The sequence below is a fragment of the Sphaerodactylus townsendi genome, linkage group LG08 (genome assembly GCF_021028975.2).
Source record: "Sphaerodactylus townsendi isolate TG3544 linkage group LG08, MPM_Stown_v2.3, whole genome shotgun sequence".
NCBI lineage: Eukaryota > Metazoa > Chordata > Lepidosauria > Squamata > Sphaerodactylidae > Sphaerodactylus > Sphaerodactylus townsendi.
Genome location: NC_059432.1, coordinates 5,471,877 through 5,487,451, shown reverse-complemented (window position 1 = coordinate 5,487,451; position 15,575 = coordinate 5,471,877). Strand labels below are relative to the sequence as shown.

The window sequence follows — 15,575 nt, the reverse complement described above, 5'->3', positions numbered from 1 at the left end:
GGAGACAATGTGGTGAGATGAGGTTTAAAAGATACGAAGGTCCCAGACAGCTAGCACATGCAGACATGTAGCTTTTAAAAACAACATATATAATTTGTGCTATATTCAGAAGCATAAATCTGTGGTCGAATCCCCACTTGAAATTTGCACGCAGATCCAAACCTGTTCGTTGTGAAACTGTGTCCTCTTCATCGGAGTTTCGCCCTCCCCACCGCAGTGAGCACACAGCAGATACACCCAGTTGCAGAACTCTTAGCAATTCCCATTACCAGGCGATCTCGCTTCGGCGGTCTCCCCTGATTGGCTGGTGTGCCTTGATGGGGCGGGACCTTTTCCCACTTCAGAAACATACATTGTAGGGGTGTGATCAAAAAACCAGCATGTAAAAGTTTAATGTTTAACTGTTTAACTGTGCAAACAGTTAATCGTTACCTGTGTAAAACAATGAACGATTCAAAGTTACGCGTTTGACTGTTTAATGTTTGCATCCCCTTCTGCTGGCCGATTGAAAAGCGGAAATGGAACCAAGGAAAGGCTGCGTGTGCATCGCAGTGCTGATTGGGTGCCCAAATTCTGCGTCACACTCCAGGGCGGGAAACGAGTCAGGGTTTCAACCCTCATCCCTCCCCTTGGATCAGCCCTGAACCGTGTTAATGGGGTCTATGCCACTTGCAACCAGGTCCAGCCGGAATGCGGATTAACGGGGAGAATGAGTGCCAGAAATGGCATCTGCCACGCAAGCCATGGGGAGTTCGTCCCTCAAACCTGGTTAGTTTGTGTTCTGAAACCTGGCTAAGACGGTAGTGGGGATTTGACCTGTATCATGAGGAGAGGGAACCAAGCTCTACAGAGTGAGCGTGTGTATGTATATGTTAATCTAATGTTAGAATCCTGTTGCCACCTTTAAGACCAATGAAGCTTTATTCTCAGTATAAGTTCTTGTGTGCAGGCACACAAAAGCCTGTACCGAGAATAAAACCTGGTTGGCCTTAAAGGTGCCCACTGGACCCAAACTTTACTCTACTGCCTCGGACCTACATGGCTACCCACCTGAATCTATAGTTGAGGGTTTGTTTCTCTCTTCTCATAGGTATTTTGAACAAAGACCCTTTCCGCACAAATCCCCTAAAACGTTTTCAATCCCCCTTTACCACAATGTATGTCCACCCCCACCCCCTCGAAATGATTCCTGGCCATATTTCGTGATTTCTTCCCTCCCCCTTTTTTTGAGCACATTGTCCAACTGATGCGTCTGTGCTTTACAGCTTCATGCTGTGATTCTCCACTCCTTCTATAATCCATCCTTCAAAGATTAGCTCCCCAAAACTAAAGAAACTCACAGAAATAGTGCAGGAAAAACAGGGGGGGGGGGAAGGAGTGAGTTCAGAAAATGAGACCAAGGAGGAAGTTCAGGGAAGGCAGAGGCGCGTGAGAAACATCTTCAAGATATTGCTACAGGAAAATGAAGTCGTTTTGAAAATGTTTCAACTAAAGAATTGTTTTAAAAGGGGATTCATTTAAAACATTTTGAGGCTGCAAATAAAATGCTTTGAGAACCAAAGAGAGTTTAAAAAAATGCAGAACTCTATGGAGGAAACAGTTTATTTCCTGCCTCAAAACGTTTTAAAAGGTTTTTACAGAGAGGGGCTATGTAATCGTATTCCATGCGGGCTTTCGTTTCATTTCAGGTTGCTAAACAGACTCCTGGATTAATAGCAATGACTTTATTTACTAAAAATAAATAGAAAAATTTATAGTTTTTTTTTGTAAATTACTTATTCTGGTCTGATTGACTGTTGAATTTTAATTAAAAGAAACAATGCACTCATTTCTACAACTATTCTCCCTGTCTCTCGGCTGTATTATTACTCCCTTCCCACACATACACCCATACAAAGCAACATTGCTCATGGACACGACAATATTCCCAATAATTTTGTGAAGGGATAGTTATTGTCTCCTATAGACAATCTGTTCTTTCCATGTACTCAATAATTGAGAATATGGGGTAATGTATGAAGACGTTTAGAACAGATTATGGGTTATTTCTTTATCTGCCAAAAATGAACATTCTTCATTCTGTTTGCTGTGGGAACCAACAAAAATTTCTTCCACCCCTCCCTCCCCCCCCCCCCCAAAGGCTGTTTTCAAAATACGTTTTCTTGCTGGCGAGGAAATATTAAAGTCCCCATAATTAAGCAGCGATGATGATGGCCCCGGAGAGAAAGATAGATGCTTTCCTAGATGCCAAGTGCCTCGACCAGGCCCATGTGCTTGTCTGATGTTTATAGAATCTTCATTAGCAGAGAGCTGGAATAGATAAGGGGCTGAAATGTAACATCAATGGCTCGAGATAAGGGCAAAGTGTGCAACCAATCTGTGGGACGTCTCACAAGGGGCCGCAGCTGGAAAAACCCTTGGCAAACCACACCGTTGCTGTCCCCTGCTTTTCTCATCCAACAAGAAGCGTGGCCTCCCAGATCATCCTTGGGGTCTTTCCTGTTTGGAGCCACTGAACGCACGCAAGATGCACTGTTTGGGGGCCTGGATCCTTCTGAACGTCCTCCTCCTCCAGCTAGCACATGGCAAACCCCTTTTAGACCAGGGCAAGTTACTCACGAGGGTAAACACTCGCGAAGACGCTGGTGAGCTCGGGAAGGTGGAGGGTGATACTCATTTCAACTTTAAAGCATTCCTGGAGAATTTGAAAGCCGATTTCCTGAGGAGCTTGAATTTGTCAGCCGTTCCATCCCAAGAGAAGTCCCAAGAGGAGCCGCCCCAGTTCATGATCGACTTGTACAACAGATACACCGAGGACAAGACTTCCAGCCCCATCTCCAACATTGTGCGCAGCTTCAGCCCTGAAGGTAGGAGATGTCTTAAATGTGCAGAGGTGGATTTCCCAAGGAGAATGCCTTGTCCCTTGGAAATCCCAGACCCAGTGGTGAATGTTCTGTCAGCGGCACCTGGGCCTGTTTTCTTATGTCCTGTAAGAGATAGGACTATTTTACACAGCTTTAAAGAGATGGCTGTGTCAAACGGACAGAAGAACTGGGGATTTTTCTCTCAAAATAGCTTTGGCCACATAGAGAGGAACTAACCAGCAAATGTAGGTGAAGAATTTGGATTCTGGGGTTTGCATAAGCTCTACAGTTTGTTCCATATTTAAGCACATCACGTGATGACCCAGGCTTGTCACATCTCAGAAACAAATCAGGGCCAGCCCCGCTTAGTTCTCGGATGGGAGACCATCAAGGGAGTCCAGGGTTGCTATGCAGAGGCCGGCAAGGGCAAATCTCCTCTGAACATCTCTTCCCTGCAAAGCCTTCCAGAGCTGCTGTCAGTCGGCTGCGCCTTGACGGCATTTTCCACCAACTCCAGTGGAAATTCAGACTGGAAATGTGAGCGTGAACAGCATCACCCCAAGAACCAGGTTCCCAAAGGAAAATAACGGGGAGCTGAGCATCACTTCATCCCCCAATGAAGAGCAGGCCAGCTCTTCATTCAAAGGGATCGGCTGCTCATTCAACAGTCCTGTTTTGCACAGTGACTGAATCTGGAGGGTTGAACAGGCCCAGTGGGGCGAGAAAGTCCCTGTAACTTCCAGCCATTCCTCTTTCTGAGAAATATGCCCAGTTCCTGGCACTCAGCTCCCATTTCCCACGGCTGCATTCTGGTCAGATGTGGCCAAGGCCATCCTGCTCATTTGTACCTAGAAGAAGGGACAGTAGAAGTGCTGGCGTCCTCTTGCTTCCGGGGTGTGCAGAGGTGGGATCCAGCAGATTCTCACAGGTTCCCGAGAGTAGGTTACTAATTATTTGTGTGTGCCGAGAGGGGGTGACTAATTGGTGATTTTGCCACGTGATTTTGGCCTCTAGCAGGAGGTACACCGGCGTGCGTGGCAGCCTGCACCGGCGTGCATTCGTTTCCCGCCCAAGGACCGGTGCAGCGGCTGCGTCCTTGCCACAGCCCCGCCCAGGAATGCCCCGCCCCCGGAATGCCTGGCCATGCCCCCATTGTGCCCTGCCCATCCCCATTGGCGCTACGCCACAGTTTGAATCCCACCACCATGGGAACCTGTTACTAAAATGTTTGGATCCCACCACTGGGTGGAGCCCTTTCACACACCACTTACTGCCTCATCCTGTCAACTGGGAATGCTTGGGATTGAACCTGAGACCTTCTGCATGCCAAGCGGAGGGTCCTCCACAATGAGCCACAACTGCTCACCCCCCTGCTGAAAACCGTTTATTTCCAAATGAGACCCGGCAGAGGGGATCTGCTCACCTCGACTTTCAGTCCTTTGATTTAATCTTCAGAAAAGTCAGGGGCAGGGTGGGCTTCAATCATAAAATCCTTGCCCTAAAGTTCTGGCCTGCAAGTCCCATTGTTGCAAACCAGCTCGACATCCCTGGTGGTCAGCCACCCTAAAACACTCACGGGATGGCAAAGTCAGGATGAGAACCTACAGAACCCTACCTGGCCCCGAAACTCAGCAGATGTTAAAAACTTACCCCTTCGTTCTGTCTTTCTGCAGCTGATATATGCACTGAATTGTCTGCAGATCCCATAATTACTGCTCTAGGTCTGTGGTGGCGAACCTATGGCACAGATGCCAGAGCCCTCTCTGTGGGCACACACAGAGTACTCCCTCCCCACACATCTAGGCTGGCCTGGGCTGCTGGGCTCGATTATTAGCATTAAACCTAAGACCTAGTTTTGGGGAAGCAGTGTAGGTAACCCTGTTAAGTGCTGTTAAACCCCACTGATTTTCATGCGAAGAACTAAAGCACAATCCTTTACCTGGGTGTAAGTTCAGTTGCTGGCAATGGGGCTTGCTTCTGAGTAAACCCTCCTAGGGTCGTGATTCACTTGTTGGAAGAGTTGCACAGTTGTTTCAAAGCAAAGCCACCGACTACCGTTAAGCTTACTCCCGAGTAATGCATGCCTTGGAGCCAACCATTTTTTCTAAACTAAAACCTCAGTATTCAGGTGAAATTGCCGTGTTGGCACTTTGCAATAAATAAGTGGGTTTTGGGTTGCAATTTGGGCACTCGGTCTCAAAAAGGTTCGCCATCACTGCTCTAGGCAATCACTGAATACATTCAAGTTGCAACGAGGCTATGTGTGGGAAAGTGTCGTTTATGGTCTGTTCCATGCTACCAGCATCAGAAGCAGAAATATAATAATAAATAGTTAGGTGGCAACCAAATTATGGTGATTCCTGAAGTGGTTTTCAAAGCAAGGGATGATCAGGGGTGGTTTGCCGCTTCATTTCGCAACATAGCGGCCTCCCTCTTCCTTGCTAGTCTTCCATTCGAGTAGGGACGGCGGCCCACCGGGCTTAACCTCTGAGCTCTGAATTCTGACAAATTCAAGCTAATCTGGACTATTTAGGCAGAAGCAGGAAAAGTTACTGTGTTGTAAAATAGGGAACAGAAGGAAGAGAAGATGTGATGTGTCCTGGAGGAGGGTGGGGGCTCAGGGAGCAAACCTTGGTGCATAATTAGGGGCTGAGGGGGTCTAGAGCCCCAGGTGCTGCTTCCTGGGGGCCATGTGGGAGAGCATTAGGGGGTAGAGCCAACAGTATAAAGCATAGGTGTCAAACTCGCGGCCCTCCAGATGTTATGTACTACAGTTCCCATCATCCCCTGCCAGCACCATGCTGTTTGACACCTGTGGTATAAAGCTAGAGCTGGTCAACCCCAGCTGCTCAGTTTGATCCTGACCTCAGTTTAAAACTAGACCCAGGCAAGCTGAGGCCTGCATAAACGGGCCTGCCCCATTCCCCACCTCCACGTGACATTCGAGGGGGGGGCGAGCCCCACTGGCCGGTGATCAACTGCACCTCTGCCCCAAACTTTACAAAAAGCGCAGCTGAGAGGGGCACTACTGGACAGTAAGCAGAAGCATCTGTAATTTCACATGTAAAACAACATCATTTGCATGCCAAGGATACTGATCATCCTGAGAACTTCCTGATGCAGCATTCAACTACCTGCACATTCCTCCTTCTGTAACCGGCAGTTGTACTGACAGTATTTTAAACTGTTTTCTTGCAGATGTTTCTTCACTGGAAATGAAACCATTTCAGAAATACATCTTGCTATTCAATGTCTCCATCCCACGGCATGAAGAAGTCACCAGAGCTGAGCTAAGAGTCCACGTCGCCTGTCAGGAGGAAACCACGTGTTTGTCTCACGTTCAAGGAAAACTGACTGTTTACGATGTCTTTGGAGGAGATCGTGGGGAGCGGCTGAAAGGGCCCAAATCCTTCCTGATCTCCAAAGACATCCAAGAATGCGGCTGGGTGATGTTTGACGTGTCTGGCGCCGTGGTGAGATGGGTCAGAAGAGAAAAAACAAAGGCCAGAGAACAGCTGGATATTTCTGTGGAAAGTGATGGGCCGAATGACCCCGCTTGCGAGAGGTGGCGACTCAGCGTCATGCCCGACTCTAACCATTTGCCCCTGCTGATAGTGTTCTCCAACGATCATAATACCAGAAGCAAGGAGAACCACATGGAACTCCAAGAGATGATGGTGCATGAACAGGGGAGCATGCCCAAGAATCTGGCGAAGAACAACACAGCTCACAAACCCAGCACGGCATCTGGCAATGGAATCCACCAACCCTCTACCAGAAGCAAACGTAGCGTTGAAATGAACCACTGTCGGAGAACTTCCCTCCGGGTGAATTTCAAAGACATTGGCTGGAATTGGATCATTGCCCCCCAAGACTATGAGGCGTTTGAATGCAAAGGGGGGTGTTTTTTCCCTTTGACAGATAACGTCACGCCAACCAAACATGCCATCGTCCAGACCTTGGTCCACTACAAAAACCCCAAGAAAGCATCCAAAGCCTGCTGCGTCCCGACCAAACTGGACGCCATTTCCATGCTTTATAACGATGACGCTGGGACGCCCACTCTGAAGTACCAATACGAGGGGATGAAGGTAGCTGAATGTGGCTGCAGGTAGTAGTGGGGAGAGGGAGGGGCCTCTCTGAGAAGGGAGGTGGGAGGGACTTCCGGCTTTGCTGTAAATTTGTACATGGGTCAAGGAAACACTAAGAGGTGCACTTAGATCTGTTTTGTACGGACATTTCATAGCACAACCCTGGTTTGTGAGCAATCAGAACACATCGGAGAATAAGAACTGTCAGATTCCCAGCTCAATGCCGAGATCAGCCTTCGTTTTAGCAATCCCTGGGTCTGCTCCAAGATCGAAGAATCTGCAGCTTCCTGTTAAGCAGATCCTACTGACTGAACATCTGCCACGGGCATGGAGCTGGGCTTTTTGTAGGGCAAGAGTTCCTTTTAGAGGAATGTGTGGGTCAATTGGGTGTACACTGCTAAACTTCTGTGTGAAATAATGTCATAGTTTCCTGATTTGTCCCACACGGTAGGGGGAGAACGGCAAGTTGAGAATTCACTGAAAAAAGAAAAGTCTTATGAAATATTTCAAAGTGATTAGAGAAATGGTATTCGTGGCATTGGAAGCCCGTTTCCCTTGAAACATAATCTTGAGCTCCACATATTCCAAGAACCAATAATATTATCTTCCTTTCTTATTATGGTAACCGAAAAACACGTTTGGGGGACACAACACATGGCTCCAACTTGCAGTTCCCTGATCATACACTGGGTGGCGAAGAGGGAAGGGACACAATTCCCCCCCTCTCTGGCTCTCCTCCTCTGAGAACCCACACTAGGATTTGGGATTTCATGCAGGGCTCCCAACTGGTAGGGACAGCATATTTAGCCATCTTCCTGGGTCAACATCCCCAGCAATGTTTGTAAAAGCCCCCTTCATGGCTCTACACGGATCAGGACACAGATGCCGTTGAAATTGCAGTCTGGGTAAAAACGAATGAAATGTATACTTTTTAGAGCCCAAGCCGTCCCCCAATGAGGCAGCCGTTCACATGCAGAGGGACTGATGTAGGGCAGGGGGACCCATGGCTCCTGTCAAACTCCTTTCCTGGCACTTGTGAAATACTGTTCAGGCAGTGGGCGGGGCTTTTGCCCAGCAAGGCTTCTGATAGGCCATTGGAGATCTGATTGCCCGTGCACTGCTTTGGTCACAGCTGTTCAGTGGGAGCCATTCTGTGGCTGTGCCAGAGTCCCAAAGGTGCCTGCCAGCTCAGAAAGGTGGGGGACCCCTGGCGTAAGGGTCAGCAGAACTGTGTTCAACCTCACATCCTTTCACTTGCCTGTCATTACGCAAGTTCAGAGTTCGAGTGACTTGAATGAGGGAAGATGGAACAGAGCATCCGAGATTTGTGGACAGGGCTTCTGTTCCCAGTAGTGGCTGAGGTTCTGTGAGATGCATGTGGTGGAACAGGGTACCACTGAACTACCTTTCTGCGCATTGACAGGGTGGCTCATGCCCTTACTGGATGAGTATATCAAACAGTACTCTTTTATGTGCTAACTGCCATGTTGTATGTCATCACTGCATATTTGTAATGTAGTAAATAAAGCTTAGGTTTTACAAGTCACAAATTGCACCTATTTGAATTCCCTCTGAAATTTCCAAATCCCACTCAAAAAGACTCTACTGTCTAGATCAAGGGACGTAATAGTACCACTCTATTTTGCATTGGTCAGACCTCACCTGAAATACGGTGTCCAGCTTTGGGTGCCACAACAAGAAGGGCACTGACAAGCTGGTTCAAAGGAGGGTAACCAAAATGGCCTTAAATCCATGTCCTATGAGCAGAGACTTAGGGAGCAGGTAGGTTTTGTCTGGAGAAGAGAAGGTTAAGAGGTAACCATTTTTAAATATTTGAAGGGATGTCGTGTTGAAGAAGAAGCAAGCTTGTTTTCTGCTGCTCCAGAGACTAGGACACGAAGTAATGGATTCAAAGTGTGGGAAAAGAGCTTCCACATACACATTAGAAAGAACTTCCTGGATGGTCAGGGCTGTTTGACCGTGGAATACGCTGCCTCAGAGGATGGTGAAGTCTCCTTAACTGGAGGCTTTTAAGCAGAGGCTGGAGGGCCATCTGTTGACATTGCTTTGATAGTGTGTCCCTGCAGGGCAGGGCAGGGGGTTGGACTGGATGCCCCTGGGGGCCCCTTCCAACTTTATGATTCCGAGACTCTTCTGGGCCTCCAATTATTTTGACCCCAGACTCTGAAATGAAGCACATGAGGAGTATCAAATGATCATTTGCTAAGGTGTGCATGTGGAAAGTGAGTTGTTTGTATTGCCCTTGCTGATCTCCAGGCAACTTTGTGGAATTTCTGCTCAGAAAAAGGGTAAGGTTTTCCTTGACATTTGTCAAAACAGTACAGATGACCAATAATCTATGGAGGGTGTAAAATTGCCCTTTGTATCGAAGTCCCTTTCATTGAGAGTAAGGAGAGTATTTTATGGGGTGTTGTATGGTTTCTGGGCTGTAAAATAAAAGCATTTTATCCTGGGAAACGAAATCAGACTGCAGCTGCTTATGATGTGAGCCTTAGCAAGCTAGTAAGGTTTATTAACATGCAGCAAGAATCTCATCCTCTGGAAATCTTGGTCTTTAAGGGACGCTGGACTTGAATCTTGCTGTTATATAGAAGACGAATCAGCCCCTGTCAGCATGGCCAATTGGAAATTGTACTCCATGAATATCTGGAGCACCATAGGTTGGCCACCCCTGCCCCATGGGATCGCCATAAGTCAGTGGTGACCAACATTCCCCTCAGCTCAAACCAAGATGGAATCTTGATATTGGCCCCTCAGTTCAGAATAAAACATTTCAGACCAACTATCTCAACTACTTCAGTCATGTAGCCTTTCTCTATGAAGGTGGTCAGTTATTTAAGTTTTTTCTATAAATCAGGTTCTACAGTTGGGAGGCTCCATCAGAAAAAGGCCCAGAATGAATTTGTCCCAGACATCACGCAGAATTTATGTGCAGAACTTCATAACTCCAGCGTGCATGGGGCTGGGCCCTTGTCATTTGGGACTCCAAACACTGGTCAGTGTCATCCAGCCTCAACTTTTCTGAATAGTTTCCTTCTCCTGTCAGCCGGTGTCTCATCTTATCCTGCACGTCTCTATTTTTACCCCTTTATGGCATACACTTGAGTGATAAGCAGCACAGTCGGCCGTTTCTAAGACAAGCCTTCCTCTGAGGAGCAGTATCTGTTATCATCACACTTGGGCAAAGATTTGACCTTCTGCACCTCTGGAGCGTTTCCATACGAATCGGCAGCTGGACTGTCAGGACCAGTTTTTTGAGACACCCCGTGCCATCCTTTCCCCCTCAGATTTCCAGTTTCTCTCAGCCTCTCTATCGCTGTCTTTCCCTCTCTCTCTCTCAGACACAAGAAGATCCATTGCTAAAAACCCGAAGAGGACAAGCAGATCTTATCATACACCAAGGAGGCATCCTGGAAGGATTGTCTGGTCAGTCTGCCACAGCCAGAATAACAAAGAGGCTTTAAAAGACTAAGGCCTATTATGTATAGAGCGCTTCCCGCAACACTCCTCCCCCCACAGTGCCTTGGCAGCGGAGACTCCTTGTGTTTCCTTGCTTGCACGTGAGGAGGGCCCCCACTCCCTGCTGCGCGGCTTCCCTGCCCCCACTTCCAGGTGGCACCCCTGTCCAAGATTGACAGCTTTTTCCAGCTCTTTAAATGTAATATTGATATTCCTTATATCATTATATACGGTATATATTATTATAAGGTGACCAGACGTCCCGCTTTTGGCGGGACAGTCACGCTTTTGAGCAATGTGTCCCGTGTCCCGCGGGGTTTTTTAATTCTCCCGATTAGGCAGTGCGGCAGTGCGGGAGGCACACGCGGCCGCAGGAGCGCACTGCCTTTTGTGGCGCTCCCCGGTTTCCCGCCCTGTAACAGGGCGGGAAACGCAGCCTGCGCTGTGTGCTCCTGCGGCCGTCGTGCGCCTCGGCGCCGCACTGCGCGCAACCTTCTAAACTTCCCTGTTTCCTGACCGGGGAGCCCCGCGTTGCAAAGGTGAAAATCTGGTCACCTTATATTATTATGAAGGGCTAGTTATCTCCCCCCACCCACACCCATTTGATGGTGCTGTAAACTTTAGGTAGTTCTCAGCTCGTATCTGATCTTAGTTCTGCCAGCTCAGGATTCTTACTGGCTCCGTAAAGGCTTTTCAAGATCAGCAACGCTTTTATCACACTTCCAGTAAACCTGTGTCCCAATTTAGCGAGAGAACCCTCTCCAGCAGTCAGTATTCCATCTGATTGTCAAGGAGCTAGAAATGGTCCAGAATTTAGTGCCTGAATTTGCTTGATTTCTTTTGCCCTTTTTTTGCCTTTTGCTTTCACGTCATGTGTATTATGCTTGCAGGCATTACGGCAGCGGCAGGAAATGAATGTATCAAATAAATAAGCACAAAAAGGGTATATCAATATTATGCAGGCTGTTATTGTTCTTTTAGGGTTTTTTAGAGAAATGCCAGCCGTCAATCCCTGCAAAGGAGTGTGTGTCCCCCCCCCCAAACTCCTTGTAGCAATCAGCAGCCGGCATTTCTCTAAAAAAACAATAGCAATGATAGCAGCCTGCACAAAATCAATATAATAAATATCGAGATTACATTTAAAGGGCTAAAAACCCCCACCAATCTTCAATCTTGTTGGACAGAGGAGCGATCCACAAGCAGCAAAACCCTGAAGTGACGGGGAAAGGTTGAGTTTCCCCACACTCACTAACTGTGGGGCTTCTGGGATTTTCGGCACCACAAGGTGGATCATAAGAGCATAAGAACATAAGAACTAGCCTGCTGGATCAGACCAGAGTCCATCTAGTCCAGCTCTCTGCTACTCGCAGTGGCCCACCAGGTGCCTTTGGGAGCTCACAGGCAGGATGTGAAAGCAATGGCCTTCTGCTGCTGCTGCTGCTCCCGATCACCTGGTCTGCTAAGACATTTGCAATCTGAGATCAAGGAGGATCAAGATTGGAAGCCATAGATCGACTTCTCCTCCATAAATCTGTCCAAGCCCCTTTTGAAGCTATCCAGGTGAGCGGCCATCACCACCTCCTGCGGCAGCATATTCCAAACACCAATCACACGCTGCGTGAAAAAATGTTTCCTTTCATTAGTCCTAATTCTTCCCCCAGCATTTTCAATGAATGCCCCCTGGTTCTAGTATTGTGAGAAAGAGAGAAAAATGTCTCTCTGTCAACATTTTCTACCCCATGCATAATTTGATAGACTTCAATCATATCCCCCCTCAGACATCTCCTCTCCAAACTAAAGAGTCCCAAACGCTGCAGCCTCTCCTCATAGGGAAGGTGCTCTAGTCCCTCAATCATCCTCGTTGCACTTTTTCTATCTCTTAGATATCCCTTTTGAGATGTGGCATATATCAGTATAGAAATATCTGCCCAGGAGGAAACTTTCCCTCAGGGCAGGGCAGAGCACCTGTGAACAATCAGCCTAACACATTTCAGTCTTCTGGACATGAATTAGGGTTGCCAGTTCCTGGGGATTTGAGGGTGGAGCCTGGGCAGGAAACCTCAGTAGGGCACAACTCCATGGGGTCCTCCAGGGGAACTGATCTCTGGGGTCTGGAGATCAGGGATCATTCTGGGAGATCTCAGGATTGCACCAGGAGGTTGGCAACCTGGCATTAATGGATATGCCTGTGGTCGCTCCTGCTCAGCCCCTGAACAACCTCTGGAGAGCGTTAATAATGGGTTCAAGATGCAATTCCTTGACTCTCAGGGGCCATTTTTAGCCGCCGCCTCCAGCTCCAGGGATCTGACTTGGCCTGAACAAATGATCATTCCGATTCTCCCATGAAGCAGCAACAGAGTCTTCTCTGTCAACAGCAATCCTGCCCTCAGAGAGCCCCTTCGAGGGTCAAGCCACCCTTCTGTGCCATTGTTTTGTTCTTCTGGGGATTTGCTTGTGCTAAAATAGTGCCTGGTCACACTTGTAAAGGTTTCAATGGTGTTGATGGTAAAGTAACCTTGAGTGCATTCCACAGCCCGGGCGATGGGCCAGCTTCAACTGCGGAGACTTTATCTCTGCGCGGGAGATGAAGTCTCCGTTCCCATGGGAAGCCGGGAGGGGGATGGGTTGGATGGAGTTATAACCTGTGCTTCTGGCGGGAAGTGTCATTCCTGCCACTGCGTGTACTTGAGCTTTCTAAGATGTCTGAATAAACGGTCTTTTTCACCAAAGAGCCTTTTATTTCTGCTTCTATGGAATTCCTTACAACACTCTTGCAGGATGCAACCCTCTTGTACCATCTATATCCAGCCCGTGGAGTGAGTGCAGTCCCTTGGGGTAGGCTGACCAGATGTCCCGTTTTTGGCGGGACAGTCCTGCCTTAAAACAATTTGTCCTGGGTCCTGCGGGTTTTTTCAAGTGTCCCGATTTTTGAAAGGCTGCCACACTGCCTTCTGGGGCGCAAGGCAGTACGGCAGCCTCCCGCACGTGCGGCCGCAGGAGCGCATGGCCTTCTACAAGAGCTCCCGTTTCACCGCTATCCTGCAGCGGGAGCGCCCCAGAAGGCTGAATCATCTATTCTGGCGCATCTATGTCGCGTCGCGACAGCCCTACCTGCCAGTCCTGGTTCACAAAGGTGACCATCTGGTCACCTTACCTTGGGGCTGCCTGGCAGTCTGAAAACACTGCGTGGAACTGAGCTGCCCAGGAGAGCTGCCCCTGCTGGGGAGCCCCTTATTTACATGGCACCAATATGGTGGCCATGTGGCCGCGGATCCATGCAGCTTACGGGGAATGTTGGTCACCACTGACTTATGACGATCCCATAGGGCAGGGGTGGCCAACCTATGGTGCTCCAGATGCTTATGGACTACAATTTCCAATTGGCCATGCTGGCAGGGGCTGATGGGAATTGTAGTCCACGAACATCTGGAGCACCATTGGTTGGCCACTCCTACCATAGGGGTTTCAAAGCAAGAGTCATTCAGAAATGGTTTGCTGTTGTCTGCCTCCTTGTGGGCTAAGAGAGTTCTGAGAGAACTGTGACTGGGCCAAGGTCACCCAGCAGGCTTCATGTGGAAGAGTGAAGAAAACAATGCTCTGGATTAGAGTCTGTCACTCTTAACCACTACACCACATTGACACTACTATTGTTACTGCTATTATTACTATTAAATTATGCTTATTACTTTTGTTGATAGAATCACCAACCGTAAATGTTGGAACAATACCTATTTCTCCATCTCTTGATTTCTCCATCACCTTTGGGTGGGGAACTGTATAAAAAAACTGTCTGACCATAACTGTGCAGACACTATGCAGACACTAAAATTCCTCCCTCAGTGAAATTACGGGAACATCCCCACTGACTGAGCTGGAAGCTTTAAAGCAGACAGAACATTCTCTTCCTAAGTTTTAGCAGATCAAGTGAATCTCAGCTACAGAAATCCAAGAAAGACTACGAATGCTCGCACGTGCGCCCAGAGACACATTCTATATCCAGCCGTCGAGTTTAATGTCTCATGGCTTAAAGCACGGCCAGCCAACACCATATGCTGTGTGGCAGCATTACCAGTAAATCCTAATTGCTTGCAAATTATGAAGATTAAAGTCACCCCAGATTTAGGTACGTTCTAATGAGGCAGAAGTGGGTGTTCAGGTCTGATGTGAACACTTATGCTCAGCAATGAGGACATGGAGGCCTGGTTCTTTTGCAAACAGTGAGCCAAATCACAAGTGGGCTGCATTTGACACCTCCGAACCCTCAAACGCAAATAGAATGCAGGGAAGAGACCTGCAGTGCCATCCAAAACAGAGTGACACATGTCTAAGATCCACTGATGTCAATGGGCTTAGGTAGAAGGCTGCAACTCTGTTCAGGACTGCTGACTGCACACCAGTATTTGCCAATGGAAAACATCCTTTGCAGATCCATCATCACTTTGCCTCCATTTCTGGTACAGTTCAGCTGCCATAGGGTTGCCAGCCTCCAGGCAGGGCCTGGAGATCTTCCGGAGTTTATAACTGACCACTAGGTGGCCGAATTCCCCACTGTGATGCCTCCCCCCAAACCCCAGCCTTTCCCAGTCTCCACCCCCCAAACCTCTAGGAATTTTCTAACCCAGATTTGACAACTCTAGATTTGTTGCGGACGCCAGCCCCTCAGCCTCTTCCTCAGCCCCTCTCAGCCATGTTTTCCCTAAACCCGCTAGTTTTGAATAAGCAGGAAAGAGGCAAGGTGGGGTTGAATCTTGATGTGGCCACGTCAAGCTTTTGCGTGGCATATTTCACATGGAGTCAGTGCATTGATTTGCTCTCTCTCTCAGTATACTTAAAATACATATTAAGGGGTATTTCATAAAGAAGACAACGACCACTATATCCTTGGTGTATCCTAAACCGAATCAGCATGAATATGCTGCGGGACCATCTGGCCCCATATGTCACATCTCGGCCTCTGCGTTTGGCAGAGGCCAATCTGCTGGTGGTCCCTGGCCCCTCCATGATGCGGCTGGCTTCCACCCGGGCCAGGGCCTTTACGGCCCTGGCCCCTGCCTGGTGGAATGCTCTCCCACCAGCTGTCCGGCCCCTGTGGGACCTTCGTGAGTTCCGCAGGGCTTGTAAGACTGAGCTATTCCGCCGG

General features: G+C 48.3%; 1 protein-coding gene across 1 annotated transcript; it reads left to right on the top strand.

Annotated features, from left to right (window-relative positions):
- The first annotated feature begins 2,513 nt into the window (after positions 1-2,513).
- Positions 2,514-6,979, top strand: GDF2 (growth differentiation factor 2). The gene is made up of 2 exons (XM_048506645.1): positions 2,514-2,867; positions 6,063-6,979. The coding sequence occupies exons 1-2, from the start codon at positions 2,528-2,530 to the stop codon at positions 6,977-6,979; spliced, it is 1,257 nt and encodes a 418-aa protein (XP_048362602.1). The 5' UTR covers positions 2,514-2,527.
- The last annotated feature ends 8,596 nt before the right edge of the window (positions 6,980-15,575 follow it).